At 42.1% G+C, this 26,832-nt stretch overlaps 4 protein-coding genes across 4 annotated transcripts; 1 reads left to right on the plus strand and 3 right to left on the minus strand.

The window, feature by feature from the left end:
- The first annotated feature begins 554 nt into the window (after positions 1-554).
- LOC141790763 (UDP-glucuronosyltransferase 2B33-like) lies at positions 555-18,548 on the plus strand. Its single transcript, XM_074670838.1, has 4 exons — positions 555-694; positions 996-1,095; positions 13,253-14,769; positions 18,421-18,548. Exons 3-4 carry the CDS (start codon positions 13,261-13,263, stop codon positions 18,496-18,498), a joined length of 1,587 nt encoding a protein of 528 aa, XP_074526939.1. The 5' UTR covers positions 555-694; positions 996-1,095; positions 13,253-13,260; the 3' UTR covers positions 18,499-18,548.
- On the minus strand, positions 3,316-5,430 carry LOC141790764 (E3 ubiquitin-protein ligase TRIM35-like). The gene has a single exon (XM_074670839.1). The coding sequence runs from the start codon at positions 4,809-4,811 to the stop codon at positions 3,381-3,383; it is 1,431 nt and encodes a 476-aa protein (XP_074526940.1). The 5' UTR covers positions 4,812-5,430; the 3' UTR covers positions 3,316-3,380.
- LOC141790765 (nuclear factor 7, brain-like) lies at positions 8,459-10,689 on the minus strand. Its single transcript, XM_074670840.1, has 2 exons — positions 9,391-10,689; positions 8,459-8,630 (listed from the first exon to the last, which is right to left on the minus strand). Exons 1-2 carry the CDS (start codon positions 10,687-10,689, stop codon positions 8,496-8,498), a joined length of 1,434 nt encoding a protein of 477 aa, XP_074526941.1. The 3' UTR covers positions 8,459-8,495.
- Positions 18,549-21,268: 2,720 nt separating the features above from the next.
- LOC141790985 (nuclear factor 7, brain-like) lies at positions 21,269-22,678 on the minus strand. Its single transcript, XM_074671157.1, has one exon. It carries the CDS (start codon positions 22,676-22,678, stop codon positions 21,269-21,271), a length of 1,410 nt encoding a protein of 469 aa, XP_074527258.1.
- Positions 22,679-26,832: the final 4,154 nt, after the last annotated feature.

Genomic DNA, 26,832 nt, shown 5'->3' on the forward strand with positions numbered 1-26,832 from the left:
TTAATCACAAAACTCAGTAGACCAGATAGAAAAGAGACCAAATCATAAGTTACCAGGTAAAAAATGGAATGTTGATTCTGTCTCCATCTTGTGGCTGTTAGATAAGAATGAAGTCTCCATTCTCCAGTCTCTAAATTAAACGTGTTTGTGTAATTTATTAAAATGCTAAAACTGTATCCTGGTCTTAAAAATATCTTTTTTCAACCCTAATAATTGAGTTAAATGTTCAAACGTTATTTCTGACCAATTAAAGTGATAACATATAGATAGATATAGTGATAAATATGCATACAAAGTTAAAAAGGTCATTTAAGGTCATCTTTCTTGAAGTCCCCTCAGGGATTAAAAGTCTACTCAATTCTAAGTATTAGAAAGAGAAACGATTCACATGGATTTTGAAGTTTGATTTTTTTTTCATGGTGACACTTTACACAAGATTTTTAACTGCATAAAGAAGAATAGTGCGTTTTTACAACCTAATAACCTGTCAATCTTTTGATATTGTTAATTGTACTGGTTGTCAAGAATTCAGCCTATCGGAAAGGTAGCGGGGTGGGGCCAACCGCCAGTTGACGATGAGATGATACGACACACAGAAAATCAGGAGTAAAACTGCAGAGGTGTAACATATCAAATATTAGTGAATGCAGCATTTACCGACGACAAGTCGACGTTTTTTCAACAATTTGGTAAGGTAAATACTTTGCCTGTATGTTCTGTCCTGATTCAACGAGATGTAGTGTGTTTGAACTGGATTTTCCAGGCGTGATTGGCGCGTTAGCATGCTAACGGAACTAGCATGTATTTTCCCTGTAGCAGTTAATGCTTCTATGTGCTCCAGATTCGTGTTAGTGTTGCAAGCTTGTATGAAGTTTGTATGGACTCAGTATGAGAGCTTTAGATGAGTGCTATGAGTACTGCTAATGTACACAGTGGACCAGGAAGCTCTCTTTGGACCCAGAAGTTAAACATCTTCCACCCTTCGTTCTCGACAGTTTGCCGCCATTCCTTGAGCAGTCCCTCATCCGTCTGCCCATCAACTGTCACCATGCTTCCCCCCCTTCGTCCTGACAGTCGAGGAGAAATAAAGGAGTCGTGAGTTAGCACACATGCTGTGTAATGTTATGCTTGTATTTAAGTTAAGTGATCTGCAAGGCTTTTTTTTATTGCTGGTTTTTTTATCTGTGATTATTTGGGCTTGTCGAACAATAAATGTTTCTGTGGGCTTTAAGTTTACTAAATTTCAAAACAGTGAATTTAAAGTGAAGCCTGGGTGTCATATTTACTCTTTCAAGAAATTTGTTTTAACTTAACAAAAGGAAAACTGCTGGTACAATTAAATTCTTAGTAGGATTAAAATAAGCAAAATCATGTTATCCTACTAAGTGGAGACATCGTCAACTGTTTAAATCCCATGAGACATTTTAGAGGGTTTAAAAGTCAGTACTTTGCATTTAGTTATACAGGTAAACAGAGTTAGCAATAAACAAATACCTGGAGCTTGTCCAAAGTACTACCACAACCTCTTATACTGCTGAGTGTTTGAGCAGAGGACTAAATACTGAAAGTGAAAATACTAAATGTCTTTGAAATAAAACACATCTTACTTTTACTTAGTCCTATGCATGTTCAGTTTAACAAAAAGAGCAGTGTGGAAGTTAACCATTAGATTTCTTGTGACTCAAGTGCTAAAAAATCTGGTTGTATGACTGTCTGAAACAATTTAAATTGATATTTGATTAAATGATTCCCCTATGTAAACATCATTTTCAAATTCTATACACCGCTGAATATTACAAATAAAGATGTAAAAATATACATGCAAAAATGTTATCATTATTATTATTATTATTAATCTTCACGAAAATGCAACAAAAATGATTTTCACACACGTTACTAAAATAACAAGAGGTCAAATTTATTAACTTTGATGTATGATGTATGTAGCGCCGTATCAGGTTGTTTTCCTGTGCTGTGAATACTTTCTGGAAAAGCTTGTGTTTCTCTGGGATAAAGACTACGTTGCCCATGAGCACTACCACCTGAGGATGTGAATCTTACCAAGGCATTTGTTTAAAAGCAAAGGAATAGAGACCAGATCTTCTTTCACTACTTTTATTTGTTCAAGACAACTTTTTACCTGGTAAAAAGCGACAAGGTAAGTATTCATATTTTGTAATATTACTGTTTGAAATGTTACAACAATCAAACTTTGTAAACTTGCTCTGTAGCATAGTGTCCAGAAGATGAGCAGACTATCTGTTAAACATTGGTGAGTCCTGTCTATGTCCTACCAGTGCTCATCTACCAACTCGAACCTCACCAAGCAGGGCTAACGTAACTTCACTCTTCATTTTATTGATAGACTCTCAAGTTTAGACAGACCACTGCAGAATAACTGCTGCATGTAGATTCAAAATATCTCCAACACGAAAATCTTCTTTAAGGATGCAGGACTGGTAAAAGCACGCTTAAATATTTATTTAATTCAAAATGTCATAGCATTTATCATAGACTGTTATTTTGTATTTCCATGAAAAGTTATCTCTTTGTATGCTTTTAAAAGCATTTTAACATTAAACATTTTAACTTTGCGTTAGAACTATACTCAGTGTTACATGATATCCACTTCAGTGGGCACATGGTTAACTGTAATTTGCTGCTTTTTTTGTATCAAAGTTTGCAATAATAATAGAGGTATAGATTATACTGTAATTATCATCTTTTCTTCTTTTTTTACCTCTAGGGTTCTTTTGGAATACAAGGATTGACAGGATATGCCAGCAAGCGCTCACAAGTGCGGCTGTCTGGTGGTCATCTTGGAGTCAGTGTAAATTAATTTGACCACTGAATGAACCTCAGAGAAGAGAAGAAGCTAATGTGCAGTTCCATTATAGGGACTATTGTGTTTAGGAGAAAGTGACTTTTAAATTGCAGTCATCACTATGCAAAAGAGGGTTAAACTGAACAATTACTTATAGTTAAACTTGAGATCAAAAACAGTAATCAAAAGATGAATATATACTAATTCTTCTTAACAATATAATTTGACTAGGAGTTAACAGGAAAGCAAACGGCTCTGATTTGTTCATTTTGTGGTTCATAGATTGTAGTCTTATACATCCGATGATTATTGAAACACCAACCAGCTCTCCCATCACATTTTCTGTCTTTTTCAAACTTTCCTTTCACAATAAAGACAAAAAGCCCCAAAATCATCTTAAAAAAGGACTTTTTAGAAGTTAACAGGAAATGTCTAATAATTAAGATGATAATAATGCAAACATTATGGTCTGATAAAAAAATGACTTTTGCTGAACTGTGTCAGAATTTGAACTAGAATATAAAAGTATAAAACCTATTTATGGTGAACAGAGTACTTAGCTCATATCGATGCACACACCAGTTGGAGAGATTTTGATATCTGCGGTTTTAGCATCACCAGACTTTCCAACATAGAAGTATGGGAAGACTGTCTCAGTAAACAGGTTTCTGTAAGTGTAGATGTGAGACATGACTTCAGGGTCGTAGAAGGACACCTTCCCCCTGTCATAGTCCAGCTGGACCCTGATCCTCTGGAGACTCTTCTTCATTGTGACAGTTTCCCCAAGTCCATTTGTGTATTTTCCATTGCGGTGACATAAACACCAGACTCCATATTCTGGAGAAGCAACTCTCTCTCCTTTCCTGTCAGCTGATTCTTTAACCAAACCCACATTCCAGCCAGGATGGTCTCCAACCTCCACCTCCCAGCTGTGTTTCCCTGAGCTGAAGCCCTCAGAGCCCAGGACGTTGACATAATATGTGTTTCTCTCTGGATTGACAGGAAGCTGCTGATGTATGTCTCCACGTCTCACACTGGTCAGATCATCAGACAGATAGAGCCAGCCATGTGCGGTGTTTGGGTCCAGAATGACAGGATTAAAATGGACCCTGTCCTTCATCTTCTCCCAGACTCTGAAGGACAGGTTGCCCAGGTGTTTGGCCTCATCTATCAGCACTCCTGAGACCAGCTGTGGATCTGACCCTGAGCACTGGACTCTGGCTCTGGTCTGAGTGGATTTATAACTGCTGAGGAAAGCCATGCTTTGTTTCTGCAGCTCTTCTTTTACAGCAAAGATAGTGACTGACAGAGAGGAGATCTGCTCCTGAATCCTCTTCATCTCTCTGCTGATAGTCTTCCCCTTCTGCTCCTCTTCCTCCCTCAGAGCTTTCAGTCTGGACTCCTCTTCTTCTATCAGGAACTGGTGGAGCTTGTTGAACTCTGCTCTGATCTGTGTCTCTGTGGACAACAGCTGCTTCTTGGAGTGTTGAATGACTTCAATGTAAAGTTTCTCCACTTGTTTGTATTTGTTCCTCTTGTCCTGTAGAGACGTTAAGTCAGATTTCAGCTGCTCCTTAAGCTCACTGACTGCTTGATCCACAGGAACCACAGTGTGACTGTGGTGGAGAGAAAACTCACAGACAGGACACACAGCTCTGTGCTCTTCCTCACAGAATAATTCAGGCCTCTTTTCATGTTTCCGACAAACCACCTCTACCTCCTTTACCCTTTTTAATGGCTCAGGTGATCCCACTTCCAGTCTCCCGGCAAAAGAATCAGCCAGTTCCTTCAGTGCAAGGTCCACTCCTGGATTATTGTTTGATGATTTTCTCTTGCAGATGGGACAGTTGTTCTTCGTTCGTTCCCAGAATTTCTTCAGGCAGCTTAAACAGAACCTGTGGTTGCAGCTCAGAGAAACAGGATCTCTGAAAGTCTCTGAGCACACGTTGCAGCTCAGGAAACTTTCTAAAAGAGCTCTTTCAGCCATCTTTTTGAAATGTTAATCCTTTGCAAAATCTGTTAGACTCACCAAGTTTACAGTCTGTCTTCGCGCTACTTTCAGTATTCCGAGTTTGTTGTTTCAGTCGAGATCTCACACCTTGTAATGGCGTCTGAGCAAAGCCGAAATTTACTCACTTGTGTTCACAACAGTCATGGGTTCAGTATAATCCAGTATTATCTCTGCAATGTCACTTTCACACCTGCAGATGGAGACAAAATGCTGTCTTTTAAGGTTGTAATACTTTCTCTTTTACAGATTTCATTATAGTTACACTTGCTTTAAACACTGTCATCCTCACATCAGCACCAGATTTTTTAGCCGGTGAAAAAATTTAATATTTACATGATTTTAGACCTGAATATTGGTTTTAAAGTTATAGGCAGGTGATGCTAGCTCTGCTAATGTTCACCACATTCACAAACCAATTTGACCATGTTTACCTGAGGACTCTGTGATGGGTGTATAGATGTGGTGAATGTGGCGAACTTGGACTGTTTTCTGAGTGTTTTCTTTCCTTTGTAGTCTGAAAGTCAGGTTTAAATTTCTTTTTTAAGGACTTAGATGTTAGTTGCTTGGGAACTTCCTTAGTTTGGTTTTGCAAGTTCACCACTTCACCTCTTCTATGTGACAGCTGGTCTGCAAAATGATCAGTTATATCAAATTTATCTTAGTCAGTTGTGATAAATCAGCTTGGGCTGTGGCGGGGGATAGACCCTGTAAATGATTACAACATCTGTAAAAAACAGAGGATGTGTCTCCAGATGTTACATTATATGACATAGAGTTAGAGGTTCATTTGAATGTAAAAATGATTCTTTATGATTGTATTACATTAATTTCTAAATGCAGAAAGACCAACATAAAATCTAAAGTAAACAGCTGGAAAATGAAAGTGGATTTTGTATCCCTCTGGTGGTTGTTTAGGTAACAATGACATTTTCATTGAATTAAATTTGTTTCAGCCAGGACCACTTTGTCAAAATATTTTTTATTAACTTGCAGTTTCCTTTGGCGGTATTGTTCTGTTCATGCACTTGCATGGAAAGCCTGAGGCAGGAAGAGCACACCTTCCTGCCCATCACGAGCCATCATGAACAGCATAAGCAGGGAGCGCAGCAGCCAACATAAAAACCCAGACAGAGCAGACTAATTGACATGAATACATTGACAGAAGGAGCTGGGGTGGAGGTGGGTTGCAAAGTCCCAGCAGAGGAAGCAGGAAGGAGGCTGGGATAGAGCTGTTTAAATAGCCCGCTCTGAATGCAATTTTCTAATAGGAAGGGGCCAAGCAATCAGCATGTCTGAACTGAAAGCCAAATACTGCAAGTGGAAATCCCAATTCTCTTGAAATAATGCATTTCTTCTCTTACTAAGTCCTATTCGTGTTCAGTGTAATAAAAAAAACAGCTGGTCTTATGACTGTTGATAATAATTATATACAGTGAGAGTAAAAAGTATTTGATCCCTTGCTGATTTTGTTAGTTTGCCCACTAATGAAGACATGATCATTCTGCCCCAGCCAGTCTCTGGACCTAAATTCAATCAATAATCTACGGAGGGAGCTGAAGGTCTAAGTTACCAAGCGACAGCCCACCAACCTTAATGATTTAGAGAGGATCTGCAAAGATGACTTGGCCGAAATTCCCCCTGGTATGTGTGCTAACCTTGTGGTTAACTACAACAAATGTCTGACTGCTGTGCTTGCAAACAAAGGCTTGGCTGCCAAGTATGAAGTGCTTTTGGCTAGCGGGATCAAATACTTATTTTCCTCAGTGTTATAAAAATGAAGTAAATTAGATTCTTCAAAGTGGTTTTCTAGATTTTCTTTGTGATATTTTGTCTCTCCATGTTAGAATACATCTATCATTTAAAGTATAGAATGATCATGTCTTTATCAGTGGGCAAACCAACAAAATCAGCAAGGGATCTAATACTTTTTACTCTCACTGTATATAAAAAGATTAATCCCCTTTTACTCTCTCGTCCATTTAAATGATTCACCAACGCAAACATAATTTCAAAACTCTAAAGACTGCTGATAATTACACATAAAGATGTAGAATATCATTTTACCAGAAAAAATTATACACAGAAACTGTGCTGCAGAAACATCCTTTATGCTTATCATAAATCCTACATCAAGATTAGACTTAAAAGAAATGAAGATTATCACACATGGTACTGAGAGTAGCAAGATTTGAAACACATTAAACTAAATAATTCAACAAAACCAAACTTGAGATCCAAAACTGAAAACACAAGATAGACACATACCAGTTCTTCTTAACAATTATAGTGGACTTGAAACAAGATGTCATTAAAACAATAATAAACACCTCTGATTTGTTAGTTTTGTTGTTCATATATTGTAGTCTGGTAAACCTTTTGATTAAAATAACCCTGACCTAAAGCTCAGGGACTTTTTTGTGCATATTCACACAATAACGTAAAAAAGTAAACTACAACAGCAACAATAGTGCAAAAATTGTCTTAAAGCAACGTCACAATAGTAAGTAATAACTCTGTACTTAAGTACATAATTCGAAAAGTCTGAATCATTTTTTCTGTCTTTGACAGACAAAGATTAAAACATTATAGTGCAACGCTTGTTGTTGGAGATCATCAGCAATTAAGAGGCACAGGGCGCAAGTTCAGTTCAGTCAGTAGAAAAGGTGCTACATGAGAAGAGGCTCCAGTTTTCTTTACTCTGGTCAAAGGAATGATCCCTGTCCCATCATGGTTTGGTGCATGCTTCTTTCCCCACAGTTCCTGACTCTTTCAAAATGTCTTTTCAGAATAAAAGCAAAAAGTAAAAAAAAAAAATCAAAACTAACTTTTTTTTTAAGGTTTTTTTTTTTTTTTTTGGACTGCACAGATAGAAAATGTCTTATAGGTGAAAAAACAAAGCGAACATTGTGATCCCACCAACATCTGAGCTTAACACTAAAATATAGACTTTTAATAAAATTTAAAGGTGCAGTGTGTAGAAATTAGATATTTTGAGACATCGAATGTTCAGACTTAAGAATGAGCCCATCTGTTGCTAAACATCACGTCACTGAGTGACCAACGCCGTTCAAACACGACCCAAAGATGGCATCAGTTATTTTTATCATCATGTTGATGGGCGTGGATTCTGTGAGACATGTCTCATAGCTGGAGAAACAACATTAAGAAAGCTCCTTGACAGCCACATAACCCTCTGATAGCTCATGTTCTGTTTCACAGGGCTAGCCTTCAACAGTGAAGCACAAATACACCTCTGACTGTCAGATCAAAAATAAAACTCTTAAACATAGAAACTATTATTATTGTTAGACTATACGATAAAAAAATAAACAATGCACAGTTTCACTTCATTTCTTCTTCGTCTGCCTTCCAGCAGGACCGGCAGCCAGGCTCATAGTGAAGACCCTGTTTTGCTCCTTCTGTCCCCCAAAATCTGCCTCCATGAACAGGACCCCAGTAATGTAAATATAAAATGCATTTGTCTAACTTAATTAAAAGAAAACGAAAGTTGTATGGGGATTACACCTACTTTCAGATATTTTACATTTATAAACATAGTATTACATGTCTGCCGTTTTGTTTGGCGAAATGCTGCCAACTTCTTCACTGTACCTTAAAAAGAAAAGGTAGACTTATTTAAGGTGTTGTAACACAGAGTATTCAGCTCAACTTAATGCACATATTAGTTTGAGAGACTTTGATATGAACAGTTTTAGCATCACCAGACCTTAAAACATTAAAATAGGGGAAGACTGTCTCAGTAAAAGTGTCTCTGTGAGAGTAGATGAGAGCCATGTCTTCAGGGTCAAAGAAGGATAACTCCCCCCTGTCAAAGTCCAGCTGGACCCTGATCCTCTGAGGACTCTTCTTTACTGTGACAGTCTTACCAAGACAATTTCAAGCTCTTCCCTCAAGATGATCAGCTTACATCTACATCATTTCAAAACTCTAACCAAAGACTGCTGATAATTACACATAAAGATGTAGAATATCATTTTACCAGAAAAGAAAAACATGATACACCAAAACTGTGCTGCAGGAAAATCCCTTTTGCTGATAATAAATTCTACATTAATATAAACCAAACATAATTCTGTACTTTAAGACATAATCTGAAAATTCTGAATCATGTTTTATGTCTTTGACACCCAAACATGGAACCTAAAGAGTACAACACTTATTGTTTGATGATCAAAAGAATTTCAGAAGCACAGGGCGCTGGTTAAGTTCATTCTGTAGAAAAAAGGCCCCACATGTGAAGAAGCTTCAGTTCTTTTTGCAGTGGTCATAGAATTGATTCCTGTCCCATAATGATTTAGTGCACACCTCTTAACCCACAGTTTCGCTTAAACTGTAAGTTATTTGAAGAGAAAATGAAAGAAGGGAACGTCTTTTATGTGTTGTAAAACATTATGAGTATTCAGCTCATATCAATGCACACTTTAGTTCGAGAAATTTTGACATCAACAGTTTTAGCATCACACGATTTTAAAGCATTAAAATATGGGAAGACTGTCTCAGTGAAAGTGTCTCTGTAAGTGTAGATGTGAGTCATGTCTTCAGGGTTGTAGAAGGACACCTCCCCCCTGTCATAGTCCAGCTGGACTCTGATCCTCTGAGGACTCTTCTTCACTGTGAGAATCTGACCAAGTCCATTTGTGTATTTTCCATTACTATACAATAAACACCAGATTCCATTTTCTGGAGAAAATAATCGCTTTCCCTTCCTGTCAACTGACTCTTTAGCCAAACCCACAAACCAGCCAGGATGGTCTCCCACCTCCACCTCCCAGCTGTGTTTCCCTGAGCTGAAGCCCTCAGAGCCCAGGACGTTGACATAATATGTGCATCTCTCTGGATTGTCAGGAAGCTGCTGACATGTGTCTCCATGTCTCACACTGGTCAGATCATCAGACAGATAGAGCCAGCCGTTTACAGTGTTTGGGTCCAGAATAACAGGACTGAAGTGGACCCTGTCCTTCATCTTCTCCCAGACTCTGAAGGACAGGTTGCCCAAGTGTTTGGCCTCATCTATCAGCACTCCTGAGACCAGCTGTGGATCTGACTCTGAGCACTGGACTCTGGCTCTGGTCTGAGTGGGTTTATAACTGCTGAGGAAGGCCACGTTGTGTTTCTGCAGCTCTTCTTCAACAGCACAGATACTGACTGACAGAGAGGAGATCTGCTCCTGAATCCTCTTCATCTCTCTGCTGATAATCTTCCCCTTCTGCTCCTCTTCCTCTGTCACAGCTTTGAGTCTTGACTCCTCTTCTTCTATTAGGAACTGGTGGAGCTTGTTGAACTCTGCTCTGATCTGTGTCTCTGTGGACGACAGCTGCTTCTTTGAGTGTTGAATGACTTCATTGTATGTTTTCTCCACTTGTTTGTATTTGTTCCTCTTGTCCTGTAGAGATGTTAAGTCAGATTTCAGCTGCTCCTTCAGCTCACTGACTGCTTGATTCACAGGAACCACAGTGTGACTGTGGTGGAGAGAAAACTCACAGACAGGACACACAGCTCTGTCTTCATCTTTACAGAACAGTCTCGGCTCTTCTGGATGTTTCCCACAAACCGCCTCCACCTTCACCTCTGCTTTTTCTGTCTCACATGATCCCACTTTCTGTCTCCCAGCAAAAGAATCAGACAGTTCCTTCAGAGCAAAGTCTACTCCCGGATTATCTTTTGATGATTTTCTCTTGCAGATGGGACAGTTTTTGTTGTTAGTTTGTTCCCAGAATTTCTGCAGGCAGCTTGAACAGAACCTGTGGTTGCAGCTAAGAGACACAGGATCTCTGAAAGTCTCTGAGCACACATGGCAGTTGAGGTAACTTTCTGAAAGAGCTCTTTCAGCCATCTTTTTGAAATGTTAATCCTTTTCAAAATCTGTAAGACTCACCAAGTTTACAGTCTTTCTTCACGCTGCTTTTTGTATTCCAAGTTTGTTTGTTGTTCAGTCGAGATCTCACACCTTCTAATGGCGTCTCAACAGTGTCAAAGTTTACTTTCACTTGCGCTTCTATCAGTTTAAACTGTGCAATGTCACCTTCACACCAGCAGATGGAGACAAAATGTCTTTCAGAGTTGTAATACCCTCTCTTTTGCTTCTGTACGATATCAATTCACTGTAGTGACAGTTTACATAGAAAACAGGGAACATATAAGTAATGGCACTGTTTATAAGAACACCAATATTCTACTTTCAAACTGAAACTGAACGTGCTGTGCCAGCCTCTAAAATGAAATCTCAAAAGGTAATAGGTAATATTTCACAGATACTTATAAAGTTTCTAAACCAGTGAGGTGTGTAGCTTGCCTAACAAGATCAGCAGGTATTACTACTGAATATGAAAAAATGCCAAAGCTTCTTGGCTTGCTGAAACTTGTGTGACTTCACTTTGAGCTTACAGCTTTCCTTGACAGAGAGTATTTCTGACTGCCAAAGAGTGGATCTACTTTGAGATGTGAAGAGTGTAAACAATTCTGGAATATCTAAATCTGAGAGTTTAGGGTCTACTTGAAATACCACTTTTTAGGAGTTTTTAATTAAAAACTATGACTGAATGAATGAAAATGTTTGGGCTATTGTTTGTTCAGAAAACACACCCCTCTTTTTTGTACCACGGTGTGAACTTTGCCTTGAACCAACATGTTTCACAACCCTCAGTGTGAGGTCATAAAACAATGACACATGCAGGATCCTTGCTGACTGGTTGACAAAAGCTCCACAGACTTTAAATCTGCTGCACAGCCCTTTTACATCGTAAGTACAACATAAAATTATCACAGCTGAATCAAGTGACTGTCTTTAAACTCTCTAATTATTATTAAAGGGAAGGTAAGCAGGCAAAATGGTCAAAGGTTCAAGCTTCAAACTTGACTGTGTGTAAAGTTCCACAGCTGTATCTTCGTAAAGCCAAACAAGATTAGCTTCAGTATAATGATTTTATGTGTCAAGGGTTAAAAGGTGTGCATAAAATTACTAAAGATGAAAAAGATAAAGGTTACCACAAGGGTTTTTACGGTATACAGCTATTATTATGCTTGGGTGAGGATGTATGGGCCTGCAGGGTGCGTTGTAAAATGTAAGTGAGATACTGGTTTGAATAGACCTTGCCCGTTGTTACTAACCACTGCCTCCTGGGGGCGTTTATGATTTAAGTGAGTAGCATATCAGTTTCAATAGAGGCGGCTTGCAGTTACTGACCTCTCCCTACCAGGGGGGGTTGATCAGTCTCACTGCACTGACTTATGAGCTGAGGGAACAGCAGAACTGCCAGGAAAATTACAAGAGAGGTCAGTACATGACTGGCATTCATCGTAGCAGCCAGTTCTGCACTGTAACCTGTTGGCAACTGCCAGCAGGTCATACTCGAGACTGCCACTGCCACTAATCATGCCTGCTATCTCAAGATTTAACTGGAAACACGACTTGCTCACCTGTGCATAACACCTATTATTTATGAGCCAAACAAGTTTCCTGTTTTTATTGTTGTAGGCCTCCAGTCAAATGTTGTGCCTAAGCTGCAACTCACTGCTTTGATGCTATTACACTTTGCTCTTTGGATTTAAACAAGCACTGATATGATAGACGTCATCTTGCAACATGGCATGATGTGGCTGTATTTTGATCAAGATCATGAAGTTATACAGAGGCTGTGTTGAGTCAAACTACAGTATACAGCAGCAGGATTCAGAGACACTTTCCTCCCTGGCAACTCTTGAACATCATTGGAGTTTGAAACTTAAACTTTGTGTTCAAAGGAACTGGAACTACATTTTACAGCCTCTGCACTGACTAGCATTTTTCTGTTCCCATCAACTAAACAATTATCACTTTCTGTTTCCGTTACCTGACAAAAATGTTCAATTCTCGGCTGCTCGGCAAGCGCTGTGTTGTTTTCATCTTGTGATTTTTGGAGCAAGGTGTTCTTACACTGATAAAAACAGACAGATGTGACTTCAGTGTTTATTGTTAGACTAATACAGTGATTTTAGCTGTCTCCTAAATGTGTAGTAATTCCAGATGTCATTGTCACTAACTTTCATCAGCATATTTCATGATGTTATATGATACAACAAATCCAGACTGAATCCTAATACCACTCCTAAAACCAGTGTTAATGACAGTAATTGTACCTGTCGTGGGAATCAGACATCAGAAATATGACTCACTTTGAATCTTTTATGTGGAAAAGGAAACTTAAGCCCACCTTGCCTCAGTGTTATATCCTTTTTCAAACACAGGTTGGTTTGCTTTTCAAGGTCCATAGAGACATTAGCGTATAAATTGGTCTGTTTTATTGCCTGTGAATAACTTATCACACCATGTGTAAGCATACCAATAAAATCCTTCCAGAGAATATTAAGCCTTGAGTAATGATTGCAGTCTCTGTTTCCTTCTTCTCAAATTATTTCAGATTCAACAATGATTCAGTTCAGACTGATGAGTCTGGCTGCACTACTCTTCTTCATTCAGAATGCTGATAGTGGGAAAGTCCTTGTTGTCCCTGTGGAAGGAAGCCACTGGGTCAATATGAAGGTTCTCATCGAAGAGCTCCATTCTAGAGGTCACAAAATCACTGTGATCGGGCCCAAAAATAGCATGTACATTAAGGAAGACTCCAATCTCTACCAGTTGATCAACTTAAATGGCATTGCTGAAGGGGACGGCAAAGAGTTTGATTTTTTTATAGCAAGAGCCCTGCAGCTCCGGCGTGAGTTCCACACTTCAAAACAAGCATTTTTCCAAAACTCAGCAGAGTTCATGACAATGCTGTTTGATGCCCATAAAATTGCGGTTGATACAATGCAAGAGATATTTGAGAACTCAAAACTGATGCAGTCCTTCCGAGAAGCAGAGTACGACGTCGTTCTGACTGACCCCTGCTTTGGTGGAGGGATCCTTCTGGCTCATAAGCTGGGTCTGCCTCTGGTCTTAAACGTACGGTGGACAGTCTTTGAAGATGGACTTCAAACTATTGCCCCCTCACCTCTCTCATATGTTCCCATAGCGGGCTCCCAGCTGAGTGACAAGATGAATTTTTGGCAAAGAGTTCAGAATGTTCTCTATTGCTTGATGTCGCTTTATCCCAAGGCGATGGTGAAACAGCTCTACTACACTCCATTTGTCCAACGATACTTTGGTCCAGATGTCCATTATGATGAACTGGTTCAGGAAGCAGATATATGGTTGATGAGAACTGACTTTACCTTTGACTTTCCTCGTCCCACCATGCCCAATGTTGTCTACATGGGTGGATTTCAGTGTAAACCCTCCAAAGCACTTCCTCAACACCTGGAGGACTTTGTCCAGAGCTCTGCAGAGCATGGAGTCATCATTATAAGCTTGGGGACCTTGGTGGGAACTCTTCCGAATGATATAGTTGAACATGTGGCTGCTGCTTTTGCCCAGTTACCTCAGAAGGTCATCTGGAGGCATACTGGGAAGAGACCATCCACCCTGGGAAACAACACCTTGCTGCTGGATTGGCTGCCCCAAAATGATCTCTTAGGACACCCAAAGACCAGACTGTTTGTGGCTCATGGGGGCACCAACGGACTTCAAGAGGCCATCTACTATGGAGTGCCCATCGTGGGCCTTCCTCTGATGTTTGACCAGGATGATAACCTCTTCAGGATGGAAAGGCGGGGTGTTGCCAAAGTGCTGGACTTTGCCACATTGAACAGAGACAACTTCCTGGAGGCTGTGAGGGCGGTATTGTATGAGCCATCCTACAGGCAGAACATGATTGAACTCTCCAGACTGCACAGAGACCAGCCCATGAAGCCTCTGGACCAAGCTATGTTCTGGATCGAGTTTGTTATGAGACACAAGGGAGCAGATCACTTAAAGACCAAGTCTTACAAGATGTCCTGGATTCAGTACCACTCTATCGATGTCATTGCTCTGTTGTTGTTTTTGGTCATGATGATGGTGTCAGGAAAAGTCCCGAGGGAAAAAAAACAAAAAGGTGGAGGACCCAAATGCAGATGGAAATGAAACTTTATTTAAACTGAACTCAAAAACTCCAACATGAAAACTCCAACAAAAGAAACAAAACCAGAAACACTAGAAATAAACAAGAAACTCACTAAAGGCACTGGGAACACAGGAGGCACGATGACACGGCGACAGGAACAGCAAACAAGGACAGCATACAATGAACCCACAAGAAACATACTGAACACAGAGACTATATAGACAGGGAGTGATTAGCACAGGTGTGAAACAAGACACAGGTGAAACACATGAGGAGCAATCAACAAGGAGGGAAACACTAGGAGAACCAAACCAAACACAGGGAAACTCAAGACAGCTACTAAATACATAAGACACCAAAACACTAGAAATGATCACAAGAAGCACAAACTAAAGACAAGAGACACAGACATTCCACAAGACTAACACAGGTGACACAGAACCAGAACAGAATACAAAGAAACACAAGGGCAAAAACACAAGAAAACTCAGAAACGCAGAAACCAAAAACCCAAACCATGACAGTACCCCCCCTCAAAGGACAGATACCAGATGTCCCAAAAAGAAAAAACAAAAATCTCAGAAGGCCCAACTCGGGTGGGTGGAGGGGGCAAGGCCGGAGGGACACAGTACTCAAAAAGTCAGGGAGGCCGGCCAGGTAGTGAGCCACACAAAAGGCAAAGTTCAAAAGGCCGGCCAGGTGCCGAGCCACGCACAGGAAAATGTTCAGGACGCCGGCCAGGTGGCCAGCCACATGAGGGAGAATGTTCAGGAGGCGGGCCACACGAGGGAGAATGTTCAGGGGGCCGGCCAGGTGGCGGGCCATACGCAGGAGACTGTTCAGGGGGCCGGCCAGGTGGCAGGCCACACGAAGGGGACTGTTCAGGGGGCCGGCCAGGTGGCAGGCCACACAAAGGAGACTGTTCGGGGGGCCGGCCAGCTGGCCAGCGACGAAAAGCAACAGGAGAAGGTGTCGGCCTGGGGGCAGCCGAGCGGGGCACAGGTGTCCGCCTAGGGACGGCCGAGCCGGTCTCTGGTGTCGGCCTGGGGACTGCCGAGCAGGGCACTGGTGTCGGCCTGGGAGCCGAGCGGGGCAGTGGTGTCGGCCTGGGAGCCGAGCGAGGCACTGGTGTCGGCCTGGGAGCCGAGCGAGGCACTGGTGTCGGCCTGGGAGCCGAGCGAGGCACTGGTGTCGGCCTGGGAGCCGAGCGAGGCACTGGTGTCGGCCTGGGAGCCGAGCGAGGCACTGGTGTCGGCCTGGGAGCCGAGCGAGGCACTGGTGTCGGCCTGGGAGCCGAGCGAGGCACTGGTGTCGGCCTGGGAGCCGAGCGAGGCACTGGTGTCGGCCTGGGAGCCGAGCGAGGCACTGGTGTCGGCCTGGGAGCCGAGCGAGGCACTGGTGTCGGCCTGGGAGCCGAGCGAGGCACTGGTGTCGGCCTGGGAGCCGAGCAGGGCACTGGTGTCGGCCTGGGGACGGCCGAGCGAGGCACTGGTGTCGGCCTGGGAGCCGAGCGGGGCACTGGTGTCGGCCTGGGGACGGCCGAGCGAGGCGCAGGTGTCGGCCTGGGGACGGCCGAGCGAGGCGCAGGTGTCGGCCTGGGGACGGCCGAGCGAGGCGCAGGTGTCGGCCTGGGGACGGCCGAGCGAGGCGCAGGTGTCGGCCTGGGGACGGCCGAGCGAGGCGCAGGTGTCGGCCTGGGGACGGCCGAGCGAGGCGCAGGTGTCGGCCTGGGGACGGCCGAGCGAGGCGCAGGTGTCGGCCTGGGGACGGCCGAGCGAGGCGCAGGTGTCGGCCTGGGGACGGCCGAGCGAGGCGCAGGTGTCGGCCTGGGGACGGCCGAGCGAGGCGCAGGTGTCGGCCTGGGGACGGCCGAGCGAGGAGCAGGTGTCGGCCTGGGGACAGCCGAGCGAGGAGCAGGTGTCGGCCTGGGGACTGCCGAGCGAGGCACAGTTGTCGGCCTGGGGACGGCCGAGCGAGGCACAGGTGTCGGCCTGGGGACGGCCGAGCGAGGCACAGGTGTCGGCCTGGGGACGGCCGAGCGAGGCACAGGTGTCGGCCTGGGGACGGCCGAGCGAGGCACAGGTGTCGGCCTGGGGACGGCCGAGCGAGGCACAGGTGTCGGCCTGGGGACGGCCGAGCGGGGAGAAGGAGTCGGCCTGGGGACGGCCGAGCTGGGAGCAGGAGTCGGCCTGGGGACGGCCAAGCGGGGAGCAGGAGTTGGCCTGGGGACGGCCAAGAGAGGAGCAGGAGTCGGCCTTGGGACGGCTGGGCGAGTCACTGGGGACGGCCATTGAACAGAGAGAGTCACTGGGGACGGCCTGAGAGCCGAGAGAGCCACCAGGGTCTTGCCCTCCGAGCCAGGAAGGGTGCTTGGCAGGACCTCCGAGCGAGGAATGGTGCTTGGCAGGACCTCCGAGCGAGGAATGGTGCTTGGCAGGACCTCCGAGCGAGGAATGGTGCTTGGCAGGACCTCCGAGCGAGGAATGGTGCTTGGCAGGACCTCCGAGCGAGGAATGGTGCTTGGCAGGACCTCCGAGCGAGGAATGGTGCTCGGCAGGACCCCCGGGTGAGGAACGGTGCTCGGCAGGACCTCCGGGCGAGGAACGGTGCTCGGCAGGACCTCCGGGCGAGGAACGGTGCTCGGCAGGACCTCCGGGCGAGGACTGGTGCTCGGCAGGACCTCCGGGCGAGGACTGGTGCTCGGCAGGACCCCCGGGCAAGGAGCAGGGCTGGGAAGGACCCCAGAACGAAGAGCTGTGCTCTGCAGGTCCTCAGGAGCAGGGAGTAGGTGGTGCCCTGCTGGTTGCAGGGTAGGGTTGGTAGTCCTGACTGGCTGTGGGGGACCACCACGCCTCTTGTGGCGGCCTCCCCGGGTGCCAGGAAAAATGGCCAGTCTGGTTCCCCTCCAGGGAGACTGGCTCTGGCCCTCTTTAATCCATTCAGGACCGCGAAAAAAAGATTGAAAATAAGAAATTCTTGAAAAAAAGTCCATAGAAAGTAAAAAATCTGCTGGGTCCTCTTTTGGTGGGTTCATTCTGTCAGGAAAAGTCCCGAGGGAAAAAAAACAAAAAGGTGGAGGACCCAAATGCAGATGGAAATGAAACTTTATTTAAACTGAACTCAAAAACTCCAACATGAAAACTCCAACAAAAGAAACAAAACCAGAAACACTAGAAATAAACAAGAAACTCACTAAAGGCACTGGGAACACAGGAGGCACGATGACACGGCGACAGGAACAGCAAACAAGGACAGCATACAATGAACCCACAAGAAACATACTGAACACAGAGACTATATAGACAGGGAGTGATTAGCACAGGTGTGAAACAAGACACAGGTGAAACACATGAGGAGCAATCAACAAGGAGGGAAACACTAGGAGAACCAAACCAAACACAGGGAAACTCAAGACAGCTACTAAATACATAAGACACCAAAACACTAGAAATGATCACAAGAAGCACAAACTAAAGACAAGAGACACAGACATTCCACAAGACTAACACAGGTGACACAGAACCAGAACAGAATACAAAGAAACACAAGGGCAAAAACACAAGAAAACTCAGAAACGCAGAAACCAAAAACCCAAACCATGACAGATGGCTCTGATTTGCATTTTCACAGTGAAGTTCTTGCTATCTAAAGTGTTTGGTAGAAGGAAAAGAAAAACAGAATAGCGCAGATACTTGAGACACTCCCATACTTGTGTTGTGTATTTGACAGCTGAGTTGGGTGCTTCCTCAACACAGGACAATATAGAATGAGAAGAGAATGATGAATAAAAAGGAAGGTTTTAAATAATATTTATTTTGTGAAATCTTGTAAATGCAATTTCTAATGGTGTTACAGTGCCACAAAATAAATGTATAGACTGAAAAATGCATGCTTAAGCTTGTTTTATTCAAAACATATATATACTAAATTGAATGTATTATGAGCTTTTTTGCTTTGAGGCCAAAATAGTTTTAGTAGAAATAGAAGAAAAGCGAAATACAGAGTGGTGTGGGAATATGTTGCAAAAACTAACAGAACAACATTTAACCTCCTAAAGCCACAAGTGTCTACCTCAGACCAACTCAAGACTTCATTCTATTGTGGACTTAACTCACCTGAGGGATCTTGGAAGTTCACTTCAGTTAGCAAATATAATACGTGTTTTGGTTGGTGTGGCTGTTAGATCAGAACAGTGATATTCCCAGCCCGATTAACTTTGTGCATGCCTTGGAAATGAAGTGATGTCCAAAATTAAATAATTTAATATATGACTTACTTCTCACTCCATTTCTTGAATGATTTTGACCCTTGCAGGTTTTAGGAAATCATTTTATTTCTGTGTGTAAAGTAAAATAACATAAGCATCCAGAATAAAGTTAGAATGTTTCAAAAAGCAGTTAAAAACGTATTGATCTGTTTGACATTACTCGGGAAAGTTTGAGTTTGAGTTTCTTCTCATTGAGTTCCCTACACTTCTTGGTTTTGAACAGGAGTCAAGAATTTCAAACTAAGTTCATGTTTTATACCCAAATTTAAGGCAGGGCACAGAAATTGAGAAGTAAGAAAATAATCAAGAACAACAACATATAACTGGAGAACATTTTTGTCTGAATTGTAATTCTGATACCTAAAAATAAGTTCAGCTATAATGTTATTTTAAAAATATATTTTTTCAGCTTTTTTTTAAAAACAGTTCATTTTAAGATTCATGGATAACAACAATTATTGTATTCAAGCTTTAAAACTATCAGTTTGATTAAAGACCTGCACTTTCTGGTGGATTAACCATTACACAAACATAAGAATATATTTTGGTAATAAGCAATAAACTGTTAAATAAAGGGCAGCACCCAGTGTGAGGTGTTTGCCACCACTGCACTAACACATTTGTCAAGCACTGTGCATCCTTCTGGAAATGAAATATTAACTTTATCTCCATCTCGTGGCCTTTACTGTAAAAAAAAGTTTTACAATGGCTGTGTCTCATATTACGTACTTATGTACTTAAACTCAATATTTTGTGTGCATAAGGAGCCGTATAGAAAAATGCAGTACGGCACTCTAAACAGTTGATGGTTCCAATTAATGAGTAACAAGAGAACACCTGTGAAGGTTATGAAAAAGATCACCATTTCCAGTTATTATGAAGCAGCAGTGTTTGATTTTAAACAACAATACTCTGTGAGATTTCATGCACTGTTCCATTGAGTAAATTGTGTACGTGGTGTACATCATGTTGGTGTACTAACAGAAGTTTACGTTTTGAGACACAGCATATGTGCGGACTCAAGTAAACCACTTTCTATAGAATATGAACACATTCAAAGACTATGTATATACAGTCAGTTGTCATTTAGCAACTAAAAACTGCATTCAATAGTCCAAGACATTGTTTAACAATCACATTTTTTTCTTGAAAATACACCTGCTAACTGAGTTAACTTGTTTTTGAGGAACCGCATCTTTGAAGGACATCCAAATGATCTTTAAGGTCAGATTCCATTTATTTTCAGGAAATACACAGTCTATAATGAGATATTTTTTTTAGTTCCTTGAACTGCAATACCCTACTTTTAAAGCTTAAGACAAATAAGAAAAACGGAGCAGTCTGTCAGGACTGATGTGTTTATAATGATCATAAAACCCAATTTTTTACGTGTCCAATTCAAATTTCACAATCTCCCCATCACTAGGCTGGCAAACATTAAGTTATGGCTCCTCAGCTCGTATTCCAGCAGGCCTCCTTATCACACACAGGTCTTTGGCTGTAACTGGTTAGCATTTGTCCCCCTTTCAAGTGTTTTATTACATACAAAGGTTAAAATATGGCCTATTGAGTAAAATGTTCATGTGACACAAAATTACCCACACATAAAAACAAAAGATAAGAAGATTTAAAAAATTTGTATAACATGATGTTATGTTATAAACTTGGGTTTATGAATGCAGTTCAAAATCCAGTAAGCAGTATTCAAGAGATAATATAATGAAAGATCAAGATGAGAACAGCCAAAAAAAAAGGAACAGGTATGTTTTTGTTCTTAATCAAGGTAACAAGTACACTAATTCTGACATGGTTGACAGAACTGTTCACAATAAATTGTCACAAACCCAGAACAGCGCCCTGTCTTTAATGCATGTTAGCATTAACTGGCTTCGTACACATTCCCTGAACAAATCAGTAACAAGCGATGATTGTATTTCACTGTTCAAGGAATCAAGAAAGTAACTATAGATCATATCTTAGATGTAAAAGCAGAAATAGTTCAGTCATAACATCCCACTGATAAAATCTTAATTGACTTGCAGTGGTAACAAAGCAATATCAAGCAGTTTTCAAGCTTGCGCAAAGATCACTGACACATGTTTTAAACCTAACAGTCATAACGCGAACATCTATACAGATTAGAGTTGAAGCAATTAACTAACATCTTTGGATATCACGGGGGAACATTAGTGACAGATTTTGAGATCAGCAGTTTTAGCGTTGCCTAACTTTCCAATACCAAAATAAGGGACAACTTTCTCAGTGAAAGTGTCTCTGTGAGTGTAGATGTGAGTCATATCTGCAGGGTCGTGGAAAAACACCTCACCCTTTTCATAATCCAACTCAACTCTGACTTTCTGGAGATTTGTCTTTACTTTGACATCCTTCCCTTCTCCATTTGTGTATCTTCCAGTACGATACTTTAGACACCAGATTCCATTTTCAGGTGTAGCAGATATTTCTCCCTTTCTGTCAGCTGACTCTCTTGCAACACCCAAAAACCAGACTTGGTTGTCTCCCACCTCCACCTCCCAGCTGTGTTTCCCTGAGCTGAAGCCCTCAGAGCCCAGAACTGTAGGGTACTCTGTGTGTCTCTCTGGATTATCAGGAAGCTGCTGCTTTGTGTCTCCATATCTGACGGTAGTCAGATCATCAGACAGATAGAGCCAGCCGTGTGCAGTGTTTGGGTCCAGAATGACTGGACTGAAGTGGACCCTGTCCTTCATCTTCTCCCAGACTCTGAAGGACAGGTTGCCCAGGTGTTTGGCCACATCTAACAGCACTCCTGAGACCAGCTGTGGATCTGACTCTGAGCACTGGACTCTGGCTCTGGTCTGAGTGGGTTTATAACTGCTGAGGAAGGCCACGTTGGGTTTCTGCAGCTCTTCTTCAACAGCACAGATACTGACTGACAAAGAGGAGATCTGCTCCTGAATCCTCTTTTTCTCTCTGCTGATAGTCTTCCTCTTCTGCTCCTCCTCCTCCCTCAGAGCTTTCAGTCTGGACTCCTCTTCCTCTTTCAGGAACTGGTGGAGCTTGTTGAACTCTGCTTTGATCTGTGTCTTTGTGGACGACAGCTGCTTCTTGGAGTGTTGAATGACTTCATTGTATGTTTTCTCCACTTGTTTGTATTTGTTCCTCTTGTCCTGTAGAGATGTTAAGTCAGATTTCAGCTGCTCCTTCAGCTCACTGACTGCTTGATCCACAGGAACCACAGCGTGACCGACACGGTGAGGAAAGTCACAGACAGGACACACAGCTCTGTCTTCATCTTTACAGAAAAATTCAGGCTCTTTTTGATGTTCACTACAAACCACCTCCACCTTAACCTCTGCTTTTTCTGTCTCAGATGATCCTACTTCCAGTCTTCCAGCAAATGAGTCAGACAGTTCCTTTAGAGTCAAGTTCACCCCTATAGTTTCTTTAGATGATTTCCTTTTACAGATGGGACAGTTTTTGTTGTTAGTTTGTTCCCAGAATTTCTGCAGGCAGCTTGAACAGAAGCTGTGGTTGCAGCTCAGAGACACAGGATCTCTGAAAGTCTCTGAACACACATGGCAGTTCAGGTAACTTTCTAAAAGAGCTCTTTCAGCCATCTTTTTGATAAGTTAGTCTTTTTGAAAATCCATAAGACTCACCAAATGTACAGTCTTCCCTCACACTGCTTTCAGTGGCAGTCCAGGAAATTTTTTGGAGCAATTTTCTCAGCCTTTGTCTTCCTTTCCCAAATCGTTGTTAAAAATGACTCACTGGATTCCATTTTACTTTGAGGTCTGCCACGGTGCTCTTACAGCGTTGTTCTGCTCAGCTGTATCAAAAACTGCTTTCATGAAACCCAACCTCTTTTCATTGGTTAAACATTAACTGGAAGGAATATTGTTTTACCAGAAAGAACAAATTACTTTACAAGCTCTTCTTAAAGACCTTGAAGACATCCGGGATTTTCTAACCAAAAACATTTTTCAACTTTTCATTTTCATTTATGTGATAATCTGAGCAGTGTGGGAAACCTGGTCTTAAACCCTGAGCAAACAAACATGACTGGGGTTTTCCCAAAGGATATGTCTCATTTTTTCTTTAGGAAAAGCACATTTGTTCATTGAATCTCTGCAGAGTTAATTTTTACTCTGTTTAACTTTGGACTTTGTTTTATAATCTTTTTAATGCTTTAAACTTTGAGCCCAACATTTTATTGTTATGTTTACTTCTATGTTTTGATTATCCATGAAAGTTGGTAAAGTACAGTTCAGTATATGTGAACATTCGATGGCCACCCTCTAAATACCATGTAGCTCAGAGTAGTTTGTCCTAAAACATGACAGTGTAAGATAGCAGTCTCCTTAAATGGGGGTCCACTCCTTATTAGGGATGAGTACCTTACACACTTGAAACGTTTCAGTGCCGATGCCCGGTACCTGGCAATCCATGTCGGTACTCAACGGTACCAATTTTTGGTACTTTCGGATGTATATGGGGTGATAATATTAATTTGTTTAATAATAAAATCTTAAAATTTTTCAGCTTAGCATATTGATCTCGCAATATGTAAACTTGAAATGCTGTGTTCATGTCCAGCATTGAAAATCGCCCACTCTTCCACTTCCTCACAGTCACAAGGATGCATTTAGGCACCTAAACATGGTACCATTTGATTTTATAGCCATGGTTCCACCAAGCAGACCAGTTCGGTTCGTCTTGGTAAAGCGCGCATTTTGTGGCATTTCCACTTACTTATTACTGTGACGTCCCACTTTTTGAGACCCTTTCGTATGGGTGGTGAACCAGTCCGCTTACGGGAGGTCGAGCTACAACACTGCAGACCGTTGATTGGTCGGTAGAATCGTCACTTACCATGCGACAGCGGCTGCATTTCTCCTGGTGGCTACTCTACTCAGTCTACTCTGAAACAAAGCTTGATTGCATTTTGTATCAAAGAGCCACAAGCCAGTCACTGAACCCCCTTTTCCACCAAGCTGGTTCCAGGGCTGGTTCGGAGCTAGAGCCAGACTTAGCACCAGGTCTTTGGTTTTCCACAGACTAAGCACCGGTTGCTGGCTCTCAAAGCCGGTGCTTGGCAATCACCAACTCTTTGCTGGGCCAGCAGAAAAAATCATGTTATGTTGGGGGCCACGGGGTTACGTCAGGGGGTGGGGGCGGGATTATTGACCAGCCAAAGCAGAGAAAAAACACGGAAGAGCGCCATTTTTCAAAAGACAAGCTTGGGGTAAGCAAAACAACAGAAGAAGATAAGTTAATAAGCCGGCACACATTAGTGGAAAAGCTAACGGTTCTTAACCGGTTCTCACTTGAACTAACTGCGAACCGGCTCTAGCACCAGCATTAGCACCAGCCTTGGAACCAGCTTGGTGGAAAGGGTGTAAGAGAGGACAAAATGCAGCATGTTTTCCATCTATGCTCTTCGTTTACTGTGTCACATTTATCATCCTCGTTGGATTTATTTGCGGGGTACACTGTGCCACGCTGCTATGACGTCACGTTATTATTTAACAGCTGTGGCTGTTGGCATCCGACTTATGCGCCACCTACCACGAGAGCATACAGTTTTGCTGTGGAAACGCAAACGGGATCAGGCTTAACAGTACCAACCGTTCTGAACCAAACTGCTTGGTGGAAACGCAGCTTGCGTGAATCAGTACTCGGTACTTCGGGTGGAATTTAGTCCATACCCATAAAAGTACCTAATTCAGTACCCATCCCTACTCTTTATGAAGATACAAAAGGCTAATTCAGCATTGACTATATTAAATATGTTAGGGTATTAAAACACTAATTTCATAACATTAATACTATGCACTGCACCATTAAAACATGTGCAATACTTTATCCATCAATTATTCAATTTATATAGATACTCACAGGTCTACTTGTGGTAAGGAGCTCACTTTAAGTGTGTGCTAAAAAAGGTATATTGAATCCACTTTACGTTACACTGACCTCAAATACAGGTCTTGTTGTAATATTTCACTAAAACTCTCCCTTTGAATAACTGAATACTCATGCAGAGCCTCCTCACCGAGGTTTGGAGTAGCAGATATGAGTAGAAGCAGTGTGTTTTAGTGTTATGAGCAAGCCGAAGAGGAGGCACAGAGAGAAGGAGAGGAGGCTGTTGAATTAATATTTGATCTGCTGCACTCTTGCCCTCTGTGCTGTATTATTGATGAGGGGCACAGGGCTGCCTCTCAGGCAACCAGGTATATGAACACACAATTAGCCTACTTGAGCTGCCCCTGACTTTAGAGCCGAAGTGGTGCCAGGTCATCATAACTGGGGTAACGCACAAGTCTTAACGTTCTGAAGGCTGTTTGCACCACTAGAAAAACACAACTTTGCCCTAAGTAGCATCACTTTGACTGATGATAAATGACTTTCTGCTTTGTGAGAAATCAGTGAGTGGATTATAGACAAGAAAATGGAAAGATATTTAGAGAATGGATGTTTTTAGCTGAGAAATCCACCATAGTGATCCGAGTTAGCTGTGTGAAACCTGAAGGAATCAACATTTTTACGTGTGATGAGGCACAGCGAAAGTTATTGAAGCTAGTGGAACATCAGATTCAACTCTTAGATTAAACTTGAATCATGTTATGAAAAAGTAACACAAAAAGTATGTGTAGTGTGTCATGATCAGGCAACTTTTGAAAGCTCAAATTCATCTTGATGGTAGATATTGCCCAATAAAATTTAAATTTATACACAATATTAAAAAACAGAGATAACGTGAAAAAATGCTGTTTTTTTAACTGAATTCTTTTCACTTTAGAGCAGTTACTGAGAGCTGCTATGAATTTCATAAGCCACCAGATGTCACTGTGTCTCCTTGTTTTGGAGCTGGAGAACTTTTAACTTTTATTCTTTATTTTTAGCTCAGGGGGAAAATAACCCAGAGCTCTATTTCATTTCATGAACACATTACCACAGATGTCAATGCAGTGTGTAAACTCCATTAGACAGTTATTTTTTTCCCAACACTTTGAATTTTCACAGTGACTTGTGTGAAATTCATGGATACAAATTTTAGAAATCTTTTTTGAGTAGTGAGTCTAACACAGCTAAAACCAAACTGTCATTAGAATTAAACTTATTTTTTGATTCTAGCTATGTCTGATAGTTGGAAAGAAACTGGGTCAGTAATATTATGATAATACGACCCTGAGACCCTGTCAGTTTAATTTCTGCAGTTAATACATACAGACATTCCTAATCAACATGACCTTCTTATATAAAGCCTTTAAAACAACACATAATACCCTGAAATGTGAAGTACATGTTGATTGATTGCACTGTATTGTTATTGCCTTCCTTGCAGTCCTGCCTCACTGATTCTGGTGTGAGCACTAATGCATGAAAAAAGATTTTAAAAAATCAACACTTCCTTCTCATTTGAAGTGCACCATCCTTGAATAGATCTGAAAACCTACATTTGGGGCCTTAGACTTCCTGAAGTATTGATGAAACCAGGCATGTTCATGTTTTTAATATGACTGTAACTGCACGTACAGGACCGAAGGTGAAGGTGAAGGAAAGCTCATTGCTTGAGTCTGGTGAATGATTTATCACCACAGGGATCCCTGTAATTTCCTGCATGTCGAGCTCACCGAAGAAGCATGACCACTGAGTCTGCTGTCCAGCCTTACAGATTCTGTGTTTACAATTTCTTGATCAGTTTTTTGTAGGAAAAAAATAAAATCTAGAAATCTGTTAATAATGTGCACTGAAGTATCCTACAGTT

Source organism: Halichoeres trimaculatus, unplaced genomic scaffold, assembly GCF_033239565.1.
Source record: "Halichoeres trimaculatus isolate MK-OKI-2021-1 unplaced genomic scaffold, fHalTri1.1 fHalTri1_scaffold_5, whole genome shotgun sequence".
Classification (NCBI taxonomy): domain Eukaryota; kingdom Metazoa; phylum Chordata; class Actinopteri; order Labriformes; family Labridae; genus Halichoeres; species Halichoeres trimaculatus.